Here is a 27461-nt window from a genome sequence, read left to right on the forward strand (position 1 = left end):
AGTCTGAGGACTGGTCTGTCACGATGGGTCTGAAGAGGACGCATACTTCCCTGTATCCATCCTTCTGTGTCACAGGAAGTTCCTGAGGTTCGCTTTTTGGGGCAAAGCGTACCAATATCGGGTTCTTCCAGGCGGCCTGGTCTCTAAAATGAAGCTAGGCCACAGCATCACTGTGAAGCAGTTTAAGGTCTGCTGGGGCTCATTGCGGCTGCGTCCAACAGAATATCTCTTGGCCTGCTGCATGAGACCCTTACAGTGGTAGCTGGGAATCAAGGGGTTTTCCTCTGGGGGAAAACCATTCTGTATGATCAGGGTAACGCGCAGATGCCTTCGTTCCCTAGTCATATGGAAGAAACCTTGGTTTCTGTCCCAGGGGCCAGTGTTGGGAGCGTTCTGTTGCCGGGAATCCGTTTCAACAGACGCCTCCCTCACTGGCTGGGACGTGGTTATGGGAAGTAAACCAGGTGGCTTTCCTTGAGGGGAAATCCATTCTGTATGATCAGGGTAACGCGCAGTGGCCTTCGTTCCCTAGTCATATGGAAGAAACCTTGGTTTCTGTCCCAAGGGCCAGTGTTGGGAGCGTTCTGTTGCCGGGAATCCGTTTCAACAGACGCCTCCCTCACTGGCTGGGACGTGGTCATGGCGGCCGCTTTGCGAGAGGTCTGTGGGAGACCAGGCATTTCTCCTGGCACATCTACTGCCTGGAAATGCTGGCGGTCTACAAAGCTCTGAGGAGCTTTTTCCCGGACCTCCGCAGCCACCATGTCCTGATATGGAAGTAAACCAGGTGGCTTTCCTTGAGGGGAAATCCATTCTGTATGATCAGGGTAACGCGCAGTGGCCTTCGTTCCCTAGTCATATGGAATAAACCTTGGTTTCTGTCCCAAGGGCCAGTGTTGGGAGCGTCCTGTTGCCGGAAATCCGTTTCAACAGACGCCTCCCTCACTGGCTGGGGCGCGGTCATGGACGGCCGCTTTGCGAGGGGCCCATGGGAGGGCCGTCATTCCTCCTGGCACATAAATTGCCTGGAGATGATGGCGGTCTACAAAGCTCTCAGGAGCTTTCTCCCGCACCTCCGCGGCCAGCATGTCCTGGTACGGACAGACAATACGTCTGTCGTAGCGTACATCAACCGCCAGGGGGGACTGAGGTCGCGCTTTCTGTACAGGATAGCACGCCGAGTCCTCCTGTGGACCCAAGGGAAACTGTTGTCCATCAGGGCAATGTATGTCCCGGGGGTCCAAAATCAGGGAGCAGACATCCTGTCGAGGCAGGGGCTGAGGCCCGGGGAGTGGCGACTCCACCCAGAGGTGGTGGAGGCCATATGCAAGAGGTTCGGCCCAGTGGAAGTGGATCTGTTTGCGTCTCGAGAGACGTCCCACTGTCCACTGTGGTTTTCCCTCACGCATCCAGCTCCGCTGGGGCTGGATGCCATGGTGCAGACGTGGCCGAGGCTGCGTCTGTACGCATTTCCCCCGATTGCTCTGCTCCCGGGAGTCCTGGAAAGGGTCCGTCGACAGGGGGTCAGTCTACTTCTGGTAGCACCCCGTTGGCCGACTCGAGTTTGGTTCTCGGATATCATAGCTCTGCTAGCAGGTCAGCCGTGGGAGATTCCTCTGAGGAGGGATCTCCTATCTCAGGCGGCGGGTACGATATTTTACCCCCGCCCGGAGATTTGGAACCTGTGGGTCTGGCCCCTGAGGGGACCAGGTTCATAGAGGCTGGCCTATCGGCAGACGTGATAGAGACCTTACTCAGCTCCAGGGCTCCGTCTACGAGGAGACTGTACAGCCTCAAGTGGAATTTATTTTCCACTTGGTGCAGAGAACGTGAGGTGGACCCAGTTAACTGCCCAGTGGCTTCAGTGCTGGAGTTCCTCCAAGATCGTTTCTCTGCAGGGCTTACCCCGTCCACACTCAAGGTGTACGTGGCTGCCATTGCGGCTTTCCACACTCCTTTGGGTGATGGGCCTCTGGGTAGGCACCAGCTGGTTGTACAATTCCTCCGTGGGGCTCGGAGGATGAGGCCTGCGGCTCGGTCCAGAGTTCCAACCTGGGACCTGGCAGTGGTTCTCGAAGGATTGGCTGAGGCCCCCTTCGAACCATTGGAGTCGGCTGGACCAAAGGATCGGACTCTTAAGGTGGCTTTTCTCCTTACCATTACCTCTCTCAGGAGAGTGGGAGATCTCCAGGCCTTGGCGGTAACGCCGACCTGCCTGGAGTTTGCCCCGGGAGGAGTAAAGGCCATCTTACACCCTAGGCCGGGCTACGTGCCTAAGGTGCCATCAAGGGTGGTCAGGTCATTGGTCCTGCAGGCATTTCATCCTCCGCCTCATGTGACGGCGGAAGAGGGGAGACTTCACCTACTCTGCCCGGTTAGGGCGCTCAGAGTTTATTTGGCGAAGTCTGCACAGTGGAGGAGATCACAACAACTGTTGGTGTGTTTTGGCTCACCTAAGAAGGGATTGCCTGCGTCTACTCAGACAATCAGTAATTGGATTGTCCAGGCGATTACCATGGCCTATCAGGTGCGCAGTTTGCCTTCACCTGTGGCTGTGAGGGCTCATTCCACCAGAGGCATGGCCTCTTCGGTGGCCCTTCTTTCTGGGGTCCCCTTGCAGGATATCTGCGAGGCGGCCGGGTGGGCTACCCCACACACTTTTATCAGGTTTTATAGCCTGGATCTCCCTACGACGCCTGGTGCGAGGGTGCTCCAGTCCTAGCTGTGCCCGGTTTCCGGCTTCACACTAGGGCAGGCGCTACCCTTCGGTGTGGCCTAGTGGGTACTCGTTCCCCAAAGCGTCGTCCCGATGCAGTGCGAGTTCCCTCGAAAGGGAACTGCTCGGGTTATGTATATAACCCTTGTTCCCTGAGAAGGGGAACGAGCACTGCATCCCGACGCCACACCTTGGCGCGCCTGGAGCGCATGCTTCAGAGCAATTACTACCGCCATTACGCTCCAGCAACCCTTTTATACTTCCGGGTATGCCGTCACGATGACGTCATCACGCACGCCAATCGGATTGGCCTAGTTGGCATTCTGGTTTCAGATTCGCTGATGCTAAGGGAGCATCCCCAAAGCGTCGTCCCGATGCAGTGCTCGTTCCCCTTCTCAGGGAACAAGGGTTATATACATAACCCGAGCAGTTTGTGAGGCTAATAACTTCCCTATTTGACAAACAGAGGATAACTCATCCCTAAAAAACTTTTAGAGGGTAACACAAATATTAGCTAAATGCTAATCTTCCCTATTTCAAACAGAATTAGAGGGTAACACAAAACACAAATATTAGCTACATGCTAATCTTCCCTATTTCAAACAGAATTAGAGGGTAACACAAATATTAGCTAAATGCTAATCTTCCCTATTTCAAACAGAATTAGAGGGTAACACAAAACACAAATATTAGCTAAATGCTAATCTTCCCTATTTCAAACAGAACAATTATTAGTTTGTGAGGCTAATAACTTCCCTATTTGAAAAACAGAGGATAACTCATCCCTAAAAAAACTTTTAGAGGGTAACACAAATATTAGCTAAATGCTAATCTTCCCTATTTCAAACAGAATTAGAGGGTAACACAAAACACAAATATTAGCTAAATGCTAATCTTCCCTATTTCAAACAGAACAATTATTAGTTTGTGAGGCTAATCTTTTCTGTTTGATAACAGAGGATAACTTAGTCAACCAAACCCTACAGCCGTCCGTTAACTCTTCCCTGGCAGCCAGAGGATAAACAAATTTGTACTGGTCTTTTAAGGTTCTTTTGGATAGAGCAGCACTCACCACAACCCTTGGTTGAAAGATTCAGTCTGGAAAATCTTTGTTCAGCTGGAAGTTTCGCTCTGGATTCCAGTCTGGAACGTAGGCAGATCTTTTTCTTTGAGCTTGAAGTTTCAATCTGGATTTTAGGTGAGGAAGCTGGAAACTATATCCGGGTCACAAGGCACCATCTGTTGTGAACTTCAGTTGTTTGTTGAAGAATAGACCAGGAGACTTCGGATCAAGACAGAATGATTCTTTTAATGAGAACCTTCTGTGCTGCAGGTCGTCCGAAAACAGTCTGATTTTACAGCACAAGATAAAAGCAATTTATCTACATTTCATGGGAAGTGGCTATACAGCAGAGGAGGAGACATTCAAACAAAAGAAATGCATATGTTGTGTAGGTAAAATACACACCCTACTATGAAATCCCTACCAGTCCCATTGAATCAGCATACCTATTCGTATGCTGATACTAGCCAGGCCAAAGAGCCATTAAAGTCTGGGCTCCCAAAAGGTGGGCTCTGACTCATTTAAAACACAATAGAGAATAACAGTTCTGGCAGGAAAGGAGACTCTTGTTAGAGCCTTTGAAGTCAGTAAAACAGGTCTGGGAGATTTGCGTAGCAGACTAATTCATCTGACATCATCATTTTTACCTAAAATCCTAAATGCAATGTACTTTCTAAAATTTGTAATCCCACAGTAGATTATGCATAAAAATTGTTGTTTTATTTAACATTTAATTATTGGAGGTTTGCATAGTACTCTGATTTTGCATTTGACTGATTTTAATCATTCTGAGGAGTACAGAATTGTGCAAGTGAGATAAATAAATGCTCACATTTAGTCTGGAACTACAATAACCATCATGTTTACACACAACCCCTCTGCACTTATTTTTCTCAACATGGGGGCAGGAGAGCTGTCAGTCAAAAGAATATGAAAAAGTAACTTGCGTTATATATTCTCAGATATTTTGTTGTAAATTTGAAAAGTAATGCGTTACTTTACTAGTTACTTGGAAAAAGTAATATTATTACGTAACTCAAGTTACTTGTAATGCGTTACCCCCAACACTGAATAAGCGCTTTTACATTTCACTCTGAAACAAAATCTTCGGCGATCATGTCATTCAGCTCCTCACTCTCTGATGAATGAAATCTGACTCCTGCTGCTGATCTGCTGAGACGCTCGTTTGGCTCACACTGCGCGTTCAGTTTTAAATTGTAGTTAATCTCTTCTCTAATTGAACTAAATTCCTTTTTACTACTATAAAATATCAAAACGGTGCTGCGGTGGACAAGTGATGTAACCGGTGTCATGTCTGAACACTAACACTGACAATCGCAGCAAGCCTAATATTACACATTATTATCAATCTAAATTAATCTACTGCGAAAAATAGGATCTTGTTTCTGGGACATAACAGACCTGTGTGTTTTGCATCACTAGTGCAGTGTCCATTCTCGGAGCATATAAGCCCTGCCCGCTTGAGCCGAGCCACTTCTCCAGATTCCTGCCTTTATTAGAGAGAAGGATATATTCAGCCCCTTCCCTCCGATTACTACCGAAGCTTCAAAGCTCATAAAAAGGTATTCGGACCAGTCCTAATGCTCAGTTCATTTGTATCTGGTCCAAATTTGTCAGTGTCTTTATAATGATTTTACAAGATTTAAAGAATTTATAGTCTCAATATGTTGAAGTAATGTCAGTTTTTTTCACTTTCAACAGTAACATCAACAACTCCACCACCACCACAAACACCATCAACAACAACATCCCCATTAACACCAACACCACAAACATCACCATTAACACAAACACTATCAACACCATTAACAACACCACCATTAACACCACTCACATCACCATTAACACCAACATCATCATCAGCAACAACAGTAACACACACACCAACAACAACACCATTAACATCAACAACAACACCATTAACACCATCAACAACAACCCCATTAACGCCAGCATCATCATCAGCAACAACACCAACATCATCAACAGCAGCAACAGTAACACAATCACCAACAACAACAACACCATTAACATCATCAACAACAACAACCCCATTAACACCAACATCATCAGCAACAACACCATCACCAACAATAACAACACCATTAACATCAACAACATCACCATTAGGGTTGGGTATCGTTTGGGTTTTTTTCGATTCCGGTGCCAAACCGATACTTTTAAAACGGTTCCGGTGCCTAAACGGTGCCTGAACCGATACTTTTTTTTTTTTTTTAAAGGCCACCAAACGAGGTGGATGACATTAAATGGCTTTTTATCTATTTATTTATTTATTATTTAAATTGAACCATTTATTAAAAGTTCAATGTATACTTTAATGTATGAATATAAATAAATACAAAACACAATGTACTTATTTACAAATTATAATTGACATATTTACAAATTCACAGTAAAACCTAAGCCACCCAACTACAACAAGCCTAATACAACTCTAAACAGTTACAGTAATAACAGCAGTCGTCTGTATTCTTGCTCTGCTACAAACCAGCTTCGAGCTTCAGCTTTATTTTGAAATATGATCATATTCTCTGGCTAAATATTTTAGAACACGTCGCCTTAATGTTTCCATGGTGACGCGTCGTGTTTCTCACATGACACAGCAGCCGCAATAGCGCTGACAGCTCAGCTGTCTCGGGTTTATTTCGTTTTTTCTTTTTATTCAAAATATTCACAAACTTCTTAACTGTGTCACGAACTATCTGATGTTCAAATGTGTGAGTGAATGTGTGTTAGTTGATCTATAAAGCGCAATGGGCGGCGCCATGTTAGTTTGCGCCTCAGAATCGGATCTGTCGGATTTACAACACTTGAGTTAATTCTCGTCTCACGAAATACATGAAAGTAAGTGACCAGTGAACTGGAAGAAGAATAGAGTAAACTATATAACGTTAGTTACTATATAATGTGCATTTATCTGATGTGAATAAAACACGTAACGTTAGACAAATTATAACCGTCTGAAAGGATTGTCATTGCCGCTTTCATAGACATCAGTGTGTGTTTTTTGCTAGTACTTATGAACATTTAAATGTCTGAAACCTGAAATAAACATGATGTCGTTGAAAACACTGAATAGTTGTCATGAGTTGTGATGTGACCAGCGCTGAGCGTCTGTCTCTGGCTCGGTGCAGCCAAAGCGCGAAAGCACGTTTGAATTTTGGCACCGAAATGAGGAACCGAAATCTGCGTTCTGATTCGGTCCGGTACATACCGGTTATATAAGTACCGGTGCCATATTGGAACCGGATTTCGGTACCCAACCCTAATCACCATTAACACCATCACCACCACCAACAACAACAACACCATTAACACCAACACTATCAACAAAACCACCACCACCACCAACAACAACAACAACTAGAAAAACAATGATAACAACAGGTATGCCCAGCACGACACATTCTGATATATAGCAAAATGATGGTGAAACTGTGTAACTATTGCTGAAACCGGTTGATTAAATTGACTCTTAAGATCTTTTAACAGATATTATGTCAGTGACAACATATATATTGAAAACCAAGTCATATCAGTTTATTTCACATTTTTTGCTTAAATTAAAGACATAAATACATAAAATAATGGTATTGCTTTTCATGTTTTAGGAAAACAAGTTATAGATCGATAAACCCTTTGCTTTTTAACTGTTTGGTTTCATGCAGGAAAAATTATATTTATATTTTTCGTTGTACTAATTTTGTTCAACAGTGTCAGCATCACCACCAACAGGTATTGTGAATGTAAATTTAAATATTGCACAAAAATAAATTGTCTGAATTAAGATGATATTTTTGTGTTAGCAGGGGCACAGCATTTGCATGTCAAAAAATAACAGGAAATGATTTTCACCAATGTTCATCTTGTATACCCTTAGTAAATTGGTAGTATTTTAGGATTAGTATTATTTTAAGGATTGAGGATTGTTGCTTAAACCTGTTGATGCAATGCACATAAATGTACACTTGTTTTACAGATTTTAGAATGTCATTGAAAATGGAGAATCAGAATTATGAAACCAGTCTTACTAATAGCAAGAATGACAAATATGTATATTTGTATGGAAAAGTTAAGACATCAGTGAGTATTCTGTGTTTCATATTTAATTAAATGTTTGTGTTTTTTATGTAAACGGGCACTTGATTTTTGATGCTTTACAGTTTTTTCGATTGCTAAAACATTCAACAATTCAACATTTTCTCACTAAACTAAACACAATCTCAAAACTACACACCAACATGTACACATCTCAAACTTCCATGTCAAAATCAGATATTTTAGTCAAAAATATATAGGGCCCTATCATACACCCGGTGCAATGCAACGTTTTTAGTTTCAGCCTGATGTACTTATCATTTTCACATCCAGCGCCATGTTGTTTAAATAGAAAATGCACTCGCGCCCATCTGTTCTCCCATGGGCGTGCTGGTCTGAAAAAATTTGTGTTCAGGTGCATTGTTGGCTATTTTGAGGCAACTAAAACCTGGGGCCTATACCATGAAGCCGGTTTAGCTGGCTAGCCAGATATGTTTAAGCTTAGTTTGTGCCAATCCTGGGTTTTAGCTACCATTAAAGTGGTTTGGCTTCATCACCATAGAAACTTTTGCTCCATGGCTAACCTGCTCCAGGGCAGGTTATGTTCTGGATAAGAGATCTCAAACTGAAATTGGACCAATCGGCTGTGAGCAAAGTGACACCTCTGATGCAATAAAGTCACTCCCCCTGTTTCTACTACAAATTAAAGGTCACTACATAGCAAATGGTTTTAAAGACTAAAGGGTCTGGCTTTTAACAATGCTTATTTATAAAAATAATAATAATAATTTTGAATGATTTAAATACAATTTATGTAATTATTATATGCATTTCACATGTTTAATTTAAGTTAATCAATCATTAATAGCCACTTTGTTCAAATTAATATAAATAGCCTATATAAAGTTCACACAAATAAGCTTTAAAATCAATGAATAAAGCTATAAAAATTACTACATGTGAGCTTAAATGTTCAGTGGTGGTGGTGTTCTCTCTATATATCAAATAAACTAACCTCATAACTTTTACTTGCATTGGCGTAGTAAGATTTTTCTTTAAGTTGTCCTCTTTCATAGACAGTTCTTTTCCTCTTGCTGTGTAAATTTGTTTAAATTCTTAATATTTTTCAATCATGTAATATTCTGCAGAGGAGAGAAGTGAATCTCAGTTTCACTGATCCACAGCATGTGATTGGCTATTCATTGATTGATGTCAAAGCTAAACTCCTAAACTCAGGATCAAAGCCTATGTTGACAGAAAGCTGATAATCAGCATGGGACCAACAAAGCCTGAATAGATTGGTTTAGTTTTGTCAAGTCAAAACTAATCCTGTAACCCTGAGTTTGTTAAACTACCATCATGGTACAGGCCCCTGGTCAAAAGTCAATAGCGCAATATTATGATTTTTTTGTTATTTAAAGAGCACGTTAGTAAAATACCTATAGGCGGGTCGACAACACATGTGCACTCTGATAATACACACATAAACACGCAGCAGCAGACAAACATTTTTAAATATAAAAAATGAAAGGATTACAATGTAAAATATTATTTTTGTGTACATAAATATAAAAATGCCTACATGTCATATGCTCAGGGAACTATGTGGATTCTGGCTTGTCCCGTAGATGGTCTGGTCACGCGCTTTAACCTCGTGCACGAGCATATCCTCTTCCTTGCTAGAGAAGTGTACAATTCTGCCATGTAAATAGTGAATCCGCCATGGCATGAGCGCAACTGGCTTTCAAATGGAATGGGAGATGAGACTCTGATTGGTTTATTGCATGTTCATTTGTCTTTGTTTTTAGACCTGAATGAATTATTTGGGAAATTGGTTCAACGGAATCAGATAAAGTGTTTTAGCAATCAAGAAAAACTTTAATATAAATACAGCTTGAATTTAACTTTGAAGAAGTCATAACATACATTTTTAATATGAAATAATAATAATAATAATAATATATATATATATATATATATATATATATATATATATATATATATATATATATATATATATATATATATATATATATATATATATATATATATATATATATATATATATATATATATATATATATATATATGTGTGTGTATTTATTTTTCTCCGACCACCACTTAACAGTCAGAAACATTCATGGCAGTACTTTTGCTTTTTACAGATTGACAAAAGCTATTCTCATAACCTAATTGGCTACATATCTGGTTCTGTAGAAGTCACTGGCTTCAGGTATGATCTCCGATTTAAGATGTATTTTTTTCCCTCAACATGCCCTTTTATTCACTACCTTTTCAAACAAATCCAATGTTAATACAGTCCAATGGTATTTACATTTGTGTGGTTTGTGTTTCACTCCATAGATCTGGTAGTGTTATAGCAGACTACACAATAAGGGCAACATCCAACAACCTTGATTTCAAAGCGGCAAACACACTTCTCTCTGACTCTCTAAGAGACCAAGGAATCTTTTTAGCTAAAGATGCTTTTGCTCAGAGTGGTAAGGGTATTCAGTGCCTAATATTTCTTAGTTCCATCATATTTATTGTTATGTTGTTTGTTTTTGGTTTATTGTTGGGTGATATGAGCTGTATGGTTTTTATTTTCAGAACAAAAGGACTCAACAGATGACTTATATCCTCTGCAAAAGCTGGTCCTTAACTGCACACAGCCAGACTTTGCAAATGGAACAATTAAATGGACAGTAAATAACAAAGATATCGCAATAGGAAACACAAATATCATAATTTCAAACAACAACAGAACTCTCACTGTGAAAAGCACTAATGAAAGTGACAGTGGTGAGTGACATGTTTTTTTTGTTTGTTTTATTGTCTTGTCTGATATTTTACATTGCAAAGTGCCTAAATGCTGTTAGTTCTGTTTTAAAAAGCAGACCACTGTAAAACTTTACCATAGTTTTATTGAAGTAGCACTGATTGCATATGATGATACTATATGACACCATATGACATAGATCAAACGATCAACATTTCGGGACATAGTCACAAATGCCCTCACATGTACAACATATTATGTTTATAATTATATTAATTATTTTGTTCATTGATTTTTCCACCCCCACATGCAGGTCGATACTCATGCATCATACAAACAAATACAATACCGTACATTCAATGGCAAAACATTGTTATTAAGCAACGCCCCACTATCAGTGTGGGTGATAATTACCGTGTTTTTCAATGTAAAGACAGCACTGTCCAACTGAGATGTTCTGTTGATGCTGGCTACAATATTGAGTGGGTCCTGAATGAAGCAGTACAAACTTCAGGTTGTACATACAAATCGTTAGTACATAGCCACAAAATTTTTGAGTAGTTGTTATTTAAGCATTCAATATAATCCTCCATGTTATTAATATGTTTTCTAGTATATGCATCAGGATCTGTCATATTAAACTATATTACTAAAAGTGGGAATTGTAAGGAGGAAACCTTTACATGCCGTCTCAAGGATCTGCCACAACTACAGAAATACAGTTACAGCTGGAGCAGAGTCACAGTAAAGACAAGCGAAGAAAGTGAGCCTTCGGTTTTCAGTATCAAATTACGTTTTTACTGTTATGCAATTGCATTGGATGGTTTTAACAAACTTGCAGACTTTTCTTTGGATGACATCACACCTGGGGCCTTATTTATAAAACTTTGCGTAGGATTTGTGTCAGAAGTGGCGTACGGATGAAACATAGGACGTGCGTACGCACAGAAATATTCAGATTTATAAAACCGTGCGCACGCACATCCTACGCAGTTTTCCCTTAATAAATCACAATCAATTCTAAATGTAGCGTAGCTTTTGCGGCTTCATGTCACGCCCATAGTTGCCGTTGAGGCAGATAAACACTTACAAAATTCAAACATTTAAAAAAAAAAAAAAACTATTTTAAACATTTTAAATGATAATAATCCATGACTAAATTTATTGCAAATATTTCTCATCACTAAAATGTAGTAATTGAAACTAATGTAGTGATATCACTCATATCTCATTTGTTATTATATTTTAATTAAAAAACAGGGACAATACATTTTTAAATGTTTTTGTTGTTGTGGAGTCCTTATATTATTATTAACATTAATTATTATTATGATTTACTTTGATTATTAGGATTTTTGGTCTGGATTTAATACAATAAAAAAACAAACAAACAAACAAACAAACAAACAATGAAAACAGTAAATGGTATAAGCTAACCATTGTAAATAAGCAGTTCAAAACAATTTTGTAACATGCCTTAACAAAAACACATTACAAAAATAAAACATAAATATGATAAATAAAATTTAATTTAAGTTTACACTACATAAATTACTTTTTTTTACTTCAAAAGTTTTGTTACGTTTATGCTTGGAAATAATTCTTACTATCCTTAATTGGTCTTGTTATTTAGCATTTTAGGATTTTTTTAAGCAGAAAGTATATGTATTCTGCACATGTATTGGTTGCAAGTGTAATTGTTTGGGGTTAGGGTTTTTATATTTAAGTTTTAGTTCAGATGAGTGGTAATCACTGCGTTGTGACTGCGGAACTTTTGGGGACAAAACAATCCCGCACCTTCTTGAGGCTCTGTTAAAAAGCACATACAATATTACTTTAAAAACGAATAGGTAGTATGTTACTACCTTGAAAGGGACACTGAGGTTTCATTTGATATTTGACGATAATGGCGCTCTGTCTGCTCTCGACTCGGTACGTTCATGAAGTAGCGGCGCGCGCGACCAAGTAGAGTCAGCGTAGCAGCTGCTGTATGTTGGTTGGGCGCTTTTTTCCAATAGGCTATATCTGCGGGTTGTTTGGAACGAGCAGTAAAACGGGGACATTTCCGGGGACAACTTGGGTGAGTTCACCCAAAAATAAAAATGATGTCATTAATTACTCACCCTCATGACGTTCGACACCCGTAAGACACTCGGAACACAAATGAAGATATTTTAGTTGAAAGCTGATGGCTGAGAAAGGCTTCAGATAGGCCTCCATTGGCATTCAGTCCATTTACACTCCCAAGACGCATAAAAGGCACTTAAAACGTCGTTACAAAGTCCATCTCACCACAGTGACTCTCAATAATTTTACGATGCGACTACAACAGTTTTTGTGCGCCAAAAAAAAATCTAAATAACACCTTTATCCAACTTGTTCTTGTCTTCCGTGTGTGCCTCCACGACGCATGCGCGAGAATATGACGGAGATCAGGCGTTCGGACAGATGACCCAGAAGCGATTTGTTTACGAGCAGAGGAAGACGCGCGTACCTAAGCTGTTGAATTCTACATTGATCGTGCTTTAGGTCTCGGCGTAGTTCTCAAAATCGGGCTAAAGTGTGCATTTCATGGATTCCCGAACACTGGCGCTACGTAATGTATCTAGGCTATATTTTAAAATCTCACGTACCCCCTGGAGTGCCTTCACGTACCCCCAGGGATACGCGTACCCCAATTTGAGAACTACTGGCCTACGTCATACGTTATTTTATCAAAAATAAAAAAAAGGCATATGCATGAATACCATGATTTCGTAGCTGATGAAGAAATTTTTACTATGAAAACAACTTTCCCCAGTGGACAATTAATACATTAATCTATCTATTTATCTATATATCTCCCTAATTATCTATCTATCTGTCTTCCTACTTGAATCTAGCCAATATCTGCTCCGCCAGATGGACACATTGACGAGAATATCAGTTTTGCACATTATTTCGTTCTGTTTACCATATTATTTATGAGGATGAATTGCATAACATGCCAATATTATTGCAGAAAATATTTCACTTTTCTTTTGCAAATATGTGTTAATTTGCATTTCTGTTGTAATTTTCGTTTGATTTTGTTTGTTTTACACTGCAGATCGATCAAACGGGTGTTCGTGTAGGCTGTTAATTGTAAGACTTGCTTTGTGAAGTCTTCATGTTATTTATGAGAGGCAGTATTGCCATTTCCTTTACACAACGGTCTACAGTTTCACACACTTTCACGTGTTTCTTCCATCTGCCGACGGTGTCGCCATTTCTCATTTCACCCGTTTTTGTGCGTATGCCTGGGTCAGAGCTTGCGTGAAGGACCGCACATTTTCCCGTCAAGTTTGCTTTTTATAAATACCAATTATTGCGTAGAGAGCGGCTTACGCCTTCTTTTGTGCGTACGCAACGTTTATAAATGAGGCCCCTGATCTTGTGGCCTATTATTTAGTTACTGTATTTGAACCAAGTTATTTCTGATGCTTCTGAATAGCATGGAGCACTTTGCAAGGGTACTTTCAAGTCCCAAAATGTAATGTGATAGACAAATTATTTCCTTCTGACTTACAATCAAATATTTCTTCAGATTATGACTGTATAAATGAAGAACTTGGACTTGGAAAAACAAACGAAGAAAAGAAAGGAATATGTGGAAGTGGATTTAAAGGCACCAAAACGTATAAATGTGAAAATGTGAAGTGGAATGAAAAACAGAAAAACTGTGTACCGGACGTTATCTACAACCTTAAAAACAGAGTTGAGGTAATCTATTGATCATGTATCTCCATCTACAATCCTCTGGCCATTAGAAATGTTTCTGATAATTATATTTTTGTGTACTTTTTTATTCTTTGCAATTTAGACCTTGTCTGTGGAGGGCATTACAGATTTTATGGTTGATCTCAGGGATGCCACAGTACAGAATAATGTTACTATAACACAGTCTCCTGTTACTGTCCAAACTATTGTGGATATACTCATTAAAATTGCTGATTTGTCACAAACTTTTGACATTGACATCAATCAGCCAGTGATGGAGGTTTGTATATTCACATTTGAGCTTTTATGTAGAATTTAATGTGTAGACATTGTATGCTTATTGATTTAGTAAAATACAGTAGGCCTAACTGTGTTGTGGAATAGCCACCCTTACAAAAAAACAAGTATTAATTTTATTAAGTATACTTAAAGCTGCTTTCAGTAACTTTTTTGTGTTCAAGATTTACAAAAATTATATAATGAGAATGTACAACATGAATCCATTTTCCAAACTGTGTTTTTGTCTTACACTGATTATCATTATGGTACACATATAATAAGAGTTTATATTGGGACTATTTCAGACCGGTCTGGTAGGAACCATTGCGGAGTTGCACAGTTCCTGCGTGACTCGCCATAGACATAAACGGAAAGAAGTAGCTCCGGCTGCAATGTTCTTTCGCAAGACGCATGCAGTTCTGTGTATTAACCGCAAGAGCGCAAAAAGTTACGGACTGCAGCTTTAAATACAGTTCAAATACATTTCGAAGTAATGTACTTGAACAAAGTAATTGCTAAATATCTACGGCCTGATGGAAGTTCAACAAACTCTCTATATAATGGATGAGATGGAAAATTAAAGGGTTAGTTCACCCAAAAATGAAAATTAGTCCATGATTTACTCACCCTCAAGTCATCCTAGGTGTATATGACGTACTTCTTTCAGACGAATACAATCAGAGTTATATTAAAAAAGTCCTGGCTCTTCCAAGCTTCATAATGGCAGTGAATTGTTGTTTACTTTTTGAAGTTCATAAAAGTGCATCTATCCATCATAAAACTGCTCCACACAGCTCCGGGGGTCAATAAAGGCCTTCTGCAGCGAAGTGATGCGTTTGTGTAAGAAAAATAACCATATTTAAAACTTTATAAAGTAAAATATCTAGCTTCCGCCAGTATCTTATGTTGTGTCCTATTAGATCCAAATATACAATATAACATTTCCACATTTTGTAGGCTAAACTTCAATTTTATATTCAATTTTCAGAATTTCCTTAAAACAGTGAACATCCTTGTATCAGATGTGAGGGAAACGTGGAACACACTGAACAAAGAAAACACCACAGAAAAAACCAGCATTCATCTTTTGGATGCTATTGAGAGAATAAGTGACCGTCTCCAAGAAGAATTTGTGATTAATGAAACATCCATTCAGCTGAACAGAACTACAATTACAAACTCATTCAGTATAACATCAACACTGCCAAACTCAACCACAGAGATTGTAGTACCACAGGTTACTAATGTGACTACCATAACCATCATAATCTTCTCAACTCTTGACATTGTCTTACCTAAAACTAGTAATAATAATTATAATTCACATGTGCGCATCAATGGAGATGTTGTTGTTGTTAAGGTCAAACCAACGCTTAACAACATTTCTTTTACTTTTGACATTAATGATCGGTCTTTGGGAAATCCTCAGTGTGTCTTTTGGAACTTCAGTTTAAACGCATGGGATTCCACTGGATGTGAACAAAAGCCCTCAGGGAACAAAACTGAAAAGATCACATGTGAATGCCACCACACAACCTCTTTTTCAATCCTAATGTCACCGTTTTCCTTTGATAACAAAGACTTCGACAAAGCCTTAGCCTATATAACTTACACTGGTGTAGTTATTTCGATGGTCAGCTTGGTTATATGTATCATTATTGAGACTATTGTATGGAAGTCGGTAAGAAGAAATGACACATCCTACATGCGACATGTCTCCATAGTCAACATTGCCGTGTCCCTGCTGATCGCAAACATCTGTTTTATCATTGGAGCCGCAGTCGCAGAACAAGAGCAGCCAACATCAGTGGGCCGCTGCAGTCCAGCGGTTTTCTTCATGCACTTTTTTTACCTGGCTCTTTTCTTCTGGATGTTGATTTCAGCGCTGTTGCTCTTTTACCGGACAGTCATGGTCTTGTCCCAAATGTCAAGGGCCAAAATGATGGCCATTGCCTTTATAGTCGGTTATGGTGCGCCTTTGCTCATAGCAGTCATTACTGTTGCGTCGACAGCTGGACCACAAAATTATATCACGAGAAAAAAAGCATGCTGGCTGAACTGGGATGAATCTAAGGCCCTGCTGGCATTTGTGATTCCAGCTCTCACTATTGTAGCCATAAATCTTATGGTCTTGATTGTTGTTCTGTATAAGATGTTGAGGAGAGGAGTTGGTGCCACAACTCAACCAGATGAGAAACATGCCCTGCTTGTCATTGCCCGATGTGTGGCCATATTGACTCCTATCTTTGGTCTAACATGGGCATTTGGAATTGGAACTATGTTGTCCCGTGAATTTGGCATTCATGTAGTGTTTGCATTCCTAAATTCACTACAGGTATCACTCTCTGTCTCTATCAATTTTATATTAAGATTACATTTTGTGTATTCAAATTTGTGCAATCCACTAATGCTGCACATTGCTTTATTATGAATGTCCATTTCTTTCTTCAGTGGATTTAAACCATATTGTAACTGATACCTGTATTTGTAACACTTCTTTTAATAGGGATTCTTTATTTTGGTGTTTGGAACGCTTCTAGACAGCAAGGTACAGTATGAATTTACTTCTCTTGCTTTGTAAGAGCTTAAGTAAAGCCACTTCAATTTCTAATGCAGGATTTAATCTTAAGATCTCCAATTATATGCATTATATTAAACCATACATTACAAATTTGACATCACCACCCTGGCAGGGTTTATTTAAGTTTTTATAGATTTGGTCAGCATTACTGGGAACGCCCATAAAAACATCATATCAGTGTATGCCGTGGGGGAAAACAATCCATTCGAATGAATGCGCGTAGATCTTGTTAGATGCTTTATATTTACTTTTTGTAATGATTATGATTGATTTTTGCTTGGTGCAATGCCGAAAAGTAGCTGTGTGTTGTTCTGCGCCTCTAATAAGTTAAATCTGTTTTATAAAATATGATCTGTTTGTATAAAGTTTTAGGTAACACTTTAGAATAATGGTCATTAGTTAACATTAGTTAATGTATTAACTAACATGAACTAACCATGAGGAGTACATTTGTTATACTGTATTTGTTAATCTTTGTTAACGTTAGTTAATATAAATCCAGCTGTTCATGGTTTGTTCATGTTAGTTCACAGTGCATTAACTAATGTTAACGAGATTTTAATAATGCATTAGTAAATGTTGAAATTAACATTAACAAAGATTAATAAACACTTTATAAATGCAAGTTCATTATTAGTTAATGTTAACTAATGTAGTTAACTAATGTTAACTAATGACCATTATTCTAAAGTGTTACCAAGTTTTATACTGCCGAATAACAGAGGGAGCCGTTCGTCAATTCCGAAAGTCTTTTGATGAAGACGGTTGAAAACTCCAAATTTGCTTTGCAAAATGTAAATGCTGAACTAATTCATTTGTGCATGGCTGTAGGCTGTAGCCATGGTCACCAAGATCTAGCCTGACTTTGCTCAGGGAATACTGAATGGTTTTGATTAGAGCGGGAAACCGTTGTGCCCACATCGTGACCAAAAACCAAACAAACCCTAGATAAGTCGTTCTCTGGGCAGGAGAAAGAACACTTTTCTCCCCTGAGTGCATTGAGGAAGAAACTGAGTGAACACTTCCTCGTGTTTCTTCCACTCCTTTAAATCTGCCCACTACAGAGTAAACTGAGTCATCAAATGAACCACCCAAATCCTTCAGAAGGTCAGCCCGATATGCCTGCAAGACAGCCATAGTGTGCAGCGCAGCACCAGCCTGTCCCCTTATATTTATTCTTCTTATATAAATCATGTACAATATATATTTAATATATATTCCATATAAAATAATACATCATATATAATTCATAAACATATATAAGCTTTGCCCACGAAAGCCGAAGTTTATTTTCTACATGGCTTCGTGGGGAGGTATGTCTCTTTAATTGTGCAGACCCAGGCGAGAGGGTATTCTCACATACCCACGCGATTTCGCACCCATGATAGTAGAAAATGTCGACGTCAAGGGCACAAAAACACATGAAGTAAATTTGAGGTGACGGAAACCTCAAGCTCACTGCGTTTGGGGATCTCTTATTCACGATGCCAGACAAACTGTGCCCTGGCCACCGCGCGAACAAGCACGTCCTGATTTTGCCAAGTCCTTGCTGTCCTGAGACCAATGTGCTTTAATGATGACCCTGGGACAACAACTGCCTCAGCCAATCAACGTTTATGACGTCAAAATTTGAAAAAAAAAAAAAACTCACGGTGATGACGTCATAAACGTTGATTGGCTGAGGCAGTTGTTGTCCCAGGGTCATCATTAAAGCACATTGGTCTCAGGACAGCAAGGACTTGGCAAAATCAGGACGTGCGCGCGAACAACCACCTCGATAAATTCCTCGTATGGATTTACAATCATGTGAGGAATGATTGCAGGCTGGCTGCTCAAGGTCCGCGGACCCAGATATTCATCATCATTTCCCGAGCGAGCCGAGGGAAACATGTAGATTTGGTGAGCGAGCAAGCGAAAGGGATGGACCCGTCTCTTGCTCGTCAACAAACCCATTTGAGAGCCCTGAACACGGGTGCAGACTGAAAGTAGCCAGCATAAAGCATTCTAACTGTAAAGGCTCGCAATGCTCTGACTCAATGCAGCGACCGCATGCTCTTCCCCAAACACACACAGCAATAAACGCGCGCATCCAGTTCTGTTATTTGACAGAGAACATGGATACACAGAATTTACTTTGCTGACTCGTTTCCAACTGATTCGATTTCTTTTAACTAGAACTCTTTCCACTAATGTTTATTTGTAACAGAGATGAGAATGAGAGAAACCTGCACACTGCCAGTTGAAAACTAACTCCTAACAAAGATCTTGAGTTGAGTCTTGAAAGAGAGAGAGAGATTTTTCAGAGACTATGTATAACACGCAATAACACAGAGTTGGTCTAAAAACAATAAAGACCTGATGGCTACAGCTGGAGCTCATCTATTTATAGCCTCTTGCAGCAGGTGCACCTACGACGTCACCGGCCGAGGCTAATACCTCTGGTTAAATTCATTGACGTGTTTTCACACTATTTTCAACAGCTGGTGATAAGACACTTCCCATTTGCATAAGCATGCAGCATTGAGTGTAGCTTTTGAAAGGGAACAATCCGACCCTATATATGGGTCAGTTTTTCTATATATCTTGCTCTGTCGAGCGGCAGAAGTGATTCTACATAGGCTATACTGGGTTAACTCCATGCATTTCCAGTGTCGGGGAAGGGACTGTTCCCTTACGAGAGTACTCTCGTATTGCGTTTTGCTAAAACGCTATGGGGAATTCCTTTCCTCGAGATATTGAAGCAAATTTTTATCCAAAAATACCTTTTATACGCAGTGCAGCTGCACAACTCTCAGCAGGAAGCAGCTGCGTGCTGATTGGCTGTGCCGCTGCAACTGCAGCAACCTATAGCGAGACCGTGGGGCAGGACGGACCAATCAGGTCCTTCCAATTTCCCGCCACAAGGGGCAACAGAATTTGCATAGCCTAGGGTATATAAGACCCACTCTCGCAAGGTTAGTCAGATTAATTCTTCTTCAGCGACTTGCAATCGTTGAGCTCCGGATCGAAGCCTGCCGTCGACACGCACCCAGCGGAACACGCGGCCTGAGGACGTCGGATTCTCCGCCTTCAGCCTGCGTTCCAGCTGCGCCATCCGGCACTATATCCTTTCATACCTTACTGTGTTTTTCACATTCAAAAAAGAGCACGAGACGTTGTTTCAAATGTCTCGTTCCTGCGCCTCGTCAGAGGTTCCATCGCGGACGAGGATCGGCACATCATCTGCGTGTCATGTCTCGGACGAGACCACACGCAGACTCTACTCAACCAGGGCGGCTGCCCTGAGTGCGACGAACTGGCGCTGCAGACCCTTCGGGCTCGGCTCGCCAGCTTCGACTCGGATCCCGTCCCGTGCTCCCAGCCTCTAGAGCCACGGAAGAAGAAGCATCGCGACCAGAGGCCACCGGAGCGCTCTGACGAGCACACGCCGGGAATGTCCCTGCGTGCCTCGCCATCGCCCGTCTTGTTCGTCGACAAGCAGCACAGCTCCCCTCGCATGGCGGCTGCTGCTGTTTCGTTCGGCGGACCGGATGACGCCGCGGGCATACAGAGTTTCACTCCTTCCTCTCTCATCTCCACCGCTCTAAAATGGCTGTGGACAGAGAATGTTATATCCCCGCTGTGGACATACAGAGCTCTCCCTTTCTCTCATTCCGTCGCGCTGAAACGCGGCGCGGACCGAGAATGTTATATCCTCGCTGCGCTGATGACGGCGCGGACATATGGAGCTCTCCACGCACTTCCCTCTCTCTCCTCCGCCGCTCTAAATGGCCGTGGACAGAGAATGTTATTCCCGCCGTGCTAATGGCGCCGCGGGCATACGGGGCTTTTCACTCGCTTCTTCTCTTACTCAGCCGCCCTGAAATGGCAGCTGACAGAGAATGTGATACTGCCGCCACGCGGACAGAAGATGTGCACTTCTGCACACGAGTGAACTCAACATATGCTAAGCGAACTCAGGCTGCTGGATATACCGAGAACGCGCTTACGTCACAGCCGTTCTCGCTGCAGCGCTCGCTTCTGCCAAAGGTAAACAGCCTTATATGGCAGCGCCAAAGGTAAACAGCCTTATATGGCTGCGCGCGCTCTCTGCACAGCGCGCTCTCTCTGCACAGCGCGTGATCGCTGACTAGAGCGCGTCATAACATAAGCTCTCCGTCTAGAGCATAACGATGTCATAAAATGGCCGCCTAGCTTGCGCCTTTTTTTCCCTCAAATATCACTTCTCCCAGTCCCCCTATTCAGGCGGCTGGAGTGGTTCAACACTGTAGGTAATGTGTCCACTACATAGTGTGCACTCCTGCATAAGCACTGTTAATTCAGTGCCACAAAATCACTCAATAAACCTGATATTCTCCCAGTTCCCTTAGTTCAGGTGACTGGAGATGTAACATTGCAATAACTAGCCTGTGGCCAAACATGCTCAGTTGCACATTGACGCTGTTATGCGTTTACCTCTGTGAATTCGCTCGCTGGCGTGCGCCGTGAGTACTCTAATGTAGTGGCTCCCATTATACAGTGCGCACCACACATTATTTACAATGAATCAGAGCTTTTCTAGTGGCTAGGTAGACTCGCGCCTGCAGAGCACGCGCTATCCATTAGCCCTGCCGCTAACGTGCACGTGGACTAATCCGCAAGAATGCGTCCACTTTACAGTAACACTATCCAAACACAGTGTTACGAGTTCATCTGTAGGCAGTGTGCCAACATCAAAGTTGTACCCCTACACTCAAGCACTTCCTATGTTCCCCAGCTCCCTCCACTCAGGCGGCTGGAAACATTATTCCTACAATCAACGAGCCCGCAAACAAACGCGCTCGCCTGTACACATGCACCATTTCCCCGGCGACACAAATAAAGCGTTCGCCGCTATTCTGCGTTCTCCGGCCCCCTGCACTCAGGCGGCTGGGAACACTATTTCCCTATTTACTATTTATGAGCCCGTGAGCAACGTGCTCTTCTGTACACAAACACAATCCCCTTGGTAAGCGCCATTTCCACGGCGACCCTATAAGGCGTGCGTCACCATTCAGTGCACGCCGCCTCTCACAGTGCTACTAGCACAATGCATCCGGGCTAACAGGTCCCTGTTACTCAGTGACCCGCCCCACAAATTAATTCAACCTTTGGCTTCGATAACAAGGTTACTCGCTACAGTTCGCTCACAGACCACCGTGCTTTCGCACTGTGGTAGAGACAGCGGTGAGAAGCGACATGAGTCACGTGCTTTGAACTGAAATATCAAACTGTTAAATAAAGGGAGCGGTGGAAACCATGCACCCCTCACAGAGCGAGTCAGGCTTTTACAGTCGCTACTTCCTTGTGCCAAAAGAAGGGGGCTGGCCTCAGGCCATTCTAGATTTCAGACATCTGAACAAAGCCCTTATGAAGCGCCCGTTCAGAATGTTGAGAATGAAACAAATCCTCGCGCACATTCGCCCAGGTGATTGGGTTTTCACTGTGGATCTAAAGGATGCCTTTTTCCACATACAAATAGCCCCTCATTACAGGCCATTCTTGAGATTCGCCTTCGAGGGGAAAGTTTACCAATACAAGGTGCTACCTTTTGGTCTATCTCTGGCTCCCCGCACGAAGTGCATGGAAGCGGCGCTAACCCCGCTGAGGCTTCGGGGAATGAGAATTCTCAATTATCTCGACGACTGGCTCAGAATAGCTCAGTCAGAGATACAGTTATTAAACCACAGATCTTGGCTTCTCAACCATTTAGAATGCTTGGGACTCGTGGCAAAGAGTTTATTGTCTCCCACACAGAAAGTTTCGTTTCTGGGAACAGTATTGGACTCGCTGCAGATGAGCGCGCGACTGATGTCACAGCGCGCGCTCTCTGTTCAGAACCGAGCGGTTTCCCTCAGGTCCGGTGCACGCATTCCTCTCAAACACTTTCAGAGGATGCTGGGTCTCATGACCTCGGCGGCGCCAGTCCTCAGACTGGGTCTGTTGCACATGCGCCCCCTACAGCACTGGCTGAATCGCCGTGTTCCAGCTCACGCATGGCTCTCGGGCCGATTGCAAATCAAGGTAGACCACAGCTGTGTGTTGGCTCTGGCTCCTTGGAAAAATCCCGTCTGGTACCAGACGGGCGTGAGTTTGGGCACTGTTACGAAGTGGAAAGTTATCTCGACAGATGCATCCAACCTAGGTTGGGGAGCCCTTCACGAGGGCAGGCCAGTCTCCGGTCTCTGGTCAGACTCGGAGAGGAGCCTTTACTTAAACTGTCTTGAGATGAAAGCGGTCACGCTATCGCTAAGAGCTTTCCTTCCGTACATAAAGCACCACCATGTCCTGGTCCGAATGGACAGCAGGTCGGTGGTAGCCTATATAAATCGCCAAGGCGGTCTGAAAATTATTGATCTGCACACAATGGCGGAAGAAGTCCTAACATGGGCAGAGCACAATCTGAGCTCGCTGAGAGCGACTCATGTGCCAGGCATTCTGAATTTGGGTCCGGACATGCTGTCCAGGTGCAATTCAGACAATTTGGGCAGTTCTTGGAGAGGCAAAAGTGGATCTTTTCGCCTCACAAGACTATGCTCAATGCCGGATATAATTCTCCAAGCACAAGGATGCGTTGGCCCACGAATGGCCCAACCTTCCTATTTATGCTTTTCCCCCAATCTCAATGTTACCTCAGGTCATAGAGAGGATCAGGGAGAGCAAATGCGTTGTGCTTTTAATAGCCCCGCTTTGGAGAAATCAACCTTGGTTCTCACTGGCCCATCAACGGGTACATGAGAACCTCTCCGAAAATGTATTGAATACTATTACTGAAGCTAGAGCTCCCGCGACCAGGCGGCTCTATTCAGGCAAATGGTCAGTCTTTTCGGACTGTGTAAAGCGCGAAGTCTGACCCCACATGATTGTGAAGTGTCAGAAGTGCTTACATTTTTACAAGAGCTTCTGGACGCGGCTCGTTCCCCCTCCACGCTCGAATTTATGTGGCTGTTATAGCAGCGTATCACATTCAAGTGAACGGACTGTCACTAGGAAAGAACGATCTCATTGTTCGCTTCCTTAAAGGGGCTAGAAGGCTTCACCCACCTCACCCCCCTTCAGTCCCTATATGGGACCTGTCCACGGTCCTGGATGCCATGAAGAGCTCTGCATTGAGCCTCTGCATTCGGTGAGCTTAAAGCTCCTGTCACTAAAGACCGCTGTTCTGCTGGCGATCGCGTCAGTTAAGCGAGTGGGTGATCTGCACGCGCTCTCTGTGAGCGCCTCGTGTCTGGAATTTGGGCCAAACGACTTCAAGTCGTCCTCAAACCAAGACATGGATATGTACCTAAAAAGTGCTTTCAACTCCGTTCAGAGCACAGGTCATTCTCTCTTCAGCACTTTCATCGTTGTTAGATGAAGAAGAGGCTAATTTGCTCTGTCCTGTCAGAGCGCTGAGGATATACATAGAGCGTTCCGCTGCTTAGACAACTGAACAGCTCTTTGTGTGCTTTGGCGGCTGCACCCGAGGGTGCGCAGTTACAAAGCAGACCATGTCACGATGGATAGTGGATGCTATCTCACTGGCTTATGAGTCTAAAGATCTCAGCTGCCCTTTAGGCATCAAAGCCCATTCTACTAGAGGCATGGCCTCTTCGTGGGCTTGGTCTACTGGCATTTCTCTGAATGATATCTGTGCGGCGGCAGGCTGGGCCTCCCCGTCCACTTTTATCAGATTTATAATTTAGATGTCCTGGCCTTATAGGCTGGGCTTCTTGCTGTGTACAGATTTAACCCCTTAGGCTCGAAAAGGCCGGTCTGGGTTAAATATTGTATAAGTCATAGCACATTCCTTATACGGCTCGAATTATCTGGCCATTCATTATTCCTGGCCCGACTAGGTCTGGTCTATACATTATATTATTACACGTATATCGTGTTCATTCTCACTAAGGGCCCGACTCAGGTCTGGCTCATTTTGGGACTTCTTGATATCATATTTCGGGCCCACCTAGGTTGGCCTGGGTTTGGTGTCGTCGGCTTTAGAGCCGTTAAGCAAGCACGGCGTTTTGCATTGGTCCCCCATAGCGTTTTAGCAAAACGCAATACGAGAGTACTCTCGTAAGGGAACGTTTCGGTTACTAACGTAACCTCGGTTCCCTAAGATGAGGGAACGAGTATTGCGTTTTGCTTGCCGTGCTTGCTCACTTGCTCAGGAGTCGCTTCAGTCGATTAACCTGACTAACCTTGCGAGAGTGGGTCTTATATACCCTAGGCTATGCAAATTCTGTTGCCCCTTGTGGCGGGAAATTGGAAGGACCTGATTGGTCCGTCCCGCCCCACGGTCTCGCTATAGGTTGCTGCAGTTGCAGCGGCACAGCCAATCAGCACGCAGCTGCTTCCTGCTGAGAGTTGTGCAGCTGCACTGCGAATAAAAGGTATTTTTGGATAAAAATTTGCTTCAATATCTCGAGGAAAGGAATTCCCCATAGCGTTTTAGCAAAACGCAATACTCGTTCCCTCATCTTAGGGAACCGAGGTTACGTTAGTAACCGAAACGTTTTCCCCCACGTCGACTCCGCCCCCACACCACTCCCCCAGCTATGACATGACACCGACCAAGTCTATTTGAACAACATGACATATTTGAATGTACATTATCTTGCTTATTACACCGCTAGCCACCAAATATGTGAAAATGAAAAATGTTTTTGAAATTGAAGTTGAAATTATTTTACAAATGTACTTGTAGGCCTATATTATTTAAGAAAAAAGTCCACTACAACGTACAATTGACAGTCAGCAATACAGACACTGGAACAACATTATACTTTATTTTACAATCGATAACTGAGACCCTAACATTGATAGCACCAGCTGCGTTTGTATGGAGACAGACCGAGATCGATCTCTCGGATTGTTACGAAAGACGTGAAAATGGTGCCAGGTTTGCAGAAAGGCGGTATCATATACAGTCTTGCTCTAAAGACAGTCATATTAGGGAATATGTGATTGTCGGATGGCTGGATGGCTCGACTGACAAATTAGAAACAAGCATTTCAGAGCCATGTAATTAGCAGATGTTTCACATTTCTGGACGTAAAGTAGAGATTTTTTTTGGTGCAGGTTCGTGAGTCACTGCCAGGAAAGCTGTTACTACAGAAACTCAGTTCCGGCCGTACCCAGGTAAATGCCATTCTATAAAAGCACACATATGAGCTCTGTAGAATATGAGAACATTGCTTAAATATGTTTACATTATTTTACTGATATCTCCCCACAGAGCACCAGTGCAGGATTATCATCCACACCTGGACTCACTTTATTTCAAAGGATGCGACGGAGGAGTGAGTAGATAAATCTAAAAAAATATTTTAAAAATATATTTTTTTCACTAAGTTAAATCATTAATAATGTTATTATTATAATTTGGATAAATGTGGCTGCTAAATTAATGCATGTAAAGACAATAGTTATGTGAGTAATATACATCTTACTATTTGCAGATGTGTACAACGTGTCTGAAGCCAACATTTCCTCAGCAGTTAAATCTTCAAACAACTCCAGCACTTAAAAGACACTCCAAAAGTGTTTCCTTCACTGTAATGTCTGATGCATGCTTTGTGGAAGAAATTTTTCCATTTTATGAGATCATTAGTCTAACGATGTGGTTACAATATGACGTTTTGCTTTATTGTGTAATATACTGAAAATGCAGTGTTTAGGGGTATGAACTCAAGAAATTGGGGTAATTTTTCACAAATCAATTAAATTTTATATTTGTGAGAAGTGGTTGTCCAGTTGGTTTAATTATATCCTGATTTTCTGCTTTGTTATGGTAAATTCCAAGTGTTTCCACTGCTATTTGAATTGCTGCTAAAATCAAAATCTAATAAAAATGTTAAAGAACAGTTTAAAATCAGACTGGAAAGTGGAGGAGAGAGAGAACATTCTATTCTAAATATGCAGTTATATATACAAAAAAAATTGTTTTATCTATATGCAATTTTTGAAAATACAGTATCATAAAATGTGCAAATAAACTAACAAAATAAGTAAAATATTTCCAGAATGTACTTTTTAAACTGAGTTGAATGGACAATTACTATAAAAATTAGCTCTTTAATATGACCTCTAAATTATACATTATGGCAATTGGTTCTAGATACCAATTTAGTACACTACCAAAAATATTGAAGCTATTTTAATAAATAAAAATATTAAACTAAATGAGATAATTATTGATGTTATAATAATTATGAGCAAATAA

The 27461-nt window shown here is 41.8% G+C and overlaps 1 protein-coding gene across 1 annotated transcript; it reads left to right on the plus strand.

The window, feature by feature from the left end:
• The first annotated feature begins 6041 nt into the window (after positions 1–6041).
• Positions 6042–27227, plus strand: LOC307135576 (adhesion G protein-coupled receptor F4-like). Its single transcript, XM_079832151.1, has 15 exons — positions 6042–7208; positions 7536–7556; positions 7801–7904; positions 10025–10092; positions 10224–10360; positions 10470–10661; positions 10952–11152; positions 11252–11401; positions 14204–14379; positions 14480–14656; positions 15644–16990; positions 17162–17203; positions 26318–26377; positions 26475–26538; positions 26698–27227. Exons 1-15 carry the CDS (start codon positions 7196–7198, stop codon positions 26763–26765), a joined length of 2820 nt encoding a protein of 939 aa, XP_079688277.1. The 5' UTR covers positions 6042–7195; the 3' UTR covers positions 26766–27227.
• Positions 27228–27461: the final 234 nt, after the last annotated feature.

This window comes from Gobio gobio (genome assembly GCF_949357685.1).
Source record: "Gobio gobio genome assembly, chromosome: 12".
Taxonomy (NCBI): Eukaryota; Metazoa; Chordata; class Actinopteri; order Cypriniformes; family Gobionidae; genus Gobio; species Gobio gobio.

What these genes read in the sequence shown, in the direction of transcription:
- LOC307135576 (XM_079832151.1), top strand. An exon ending in TCAATCAGCCAGTGATGGAG is followed by an intron (nt 14,657 to 15,643) that starts GTTTGTATATTC and finishes TTCAATTTTCAG; the next exon opens with AATTTCCTTAAAACAGTGAA. An exon ending in CATTCCTAAATTCACTACAG is followed by an intron (nt 16,991 to 17,161) that starts GTATCACTCTCT and finishes TTCTTTTAATAG; the next exon opens with GGATTCTTTATTTTGGTGTT.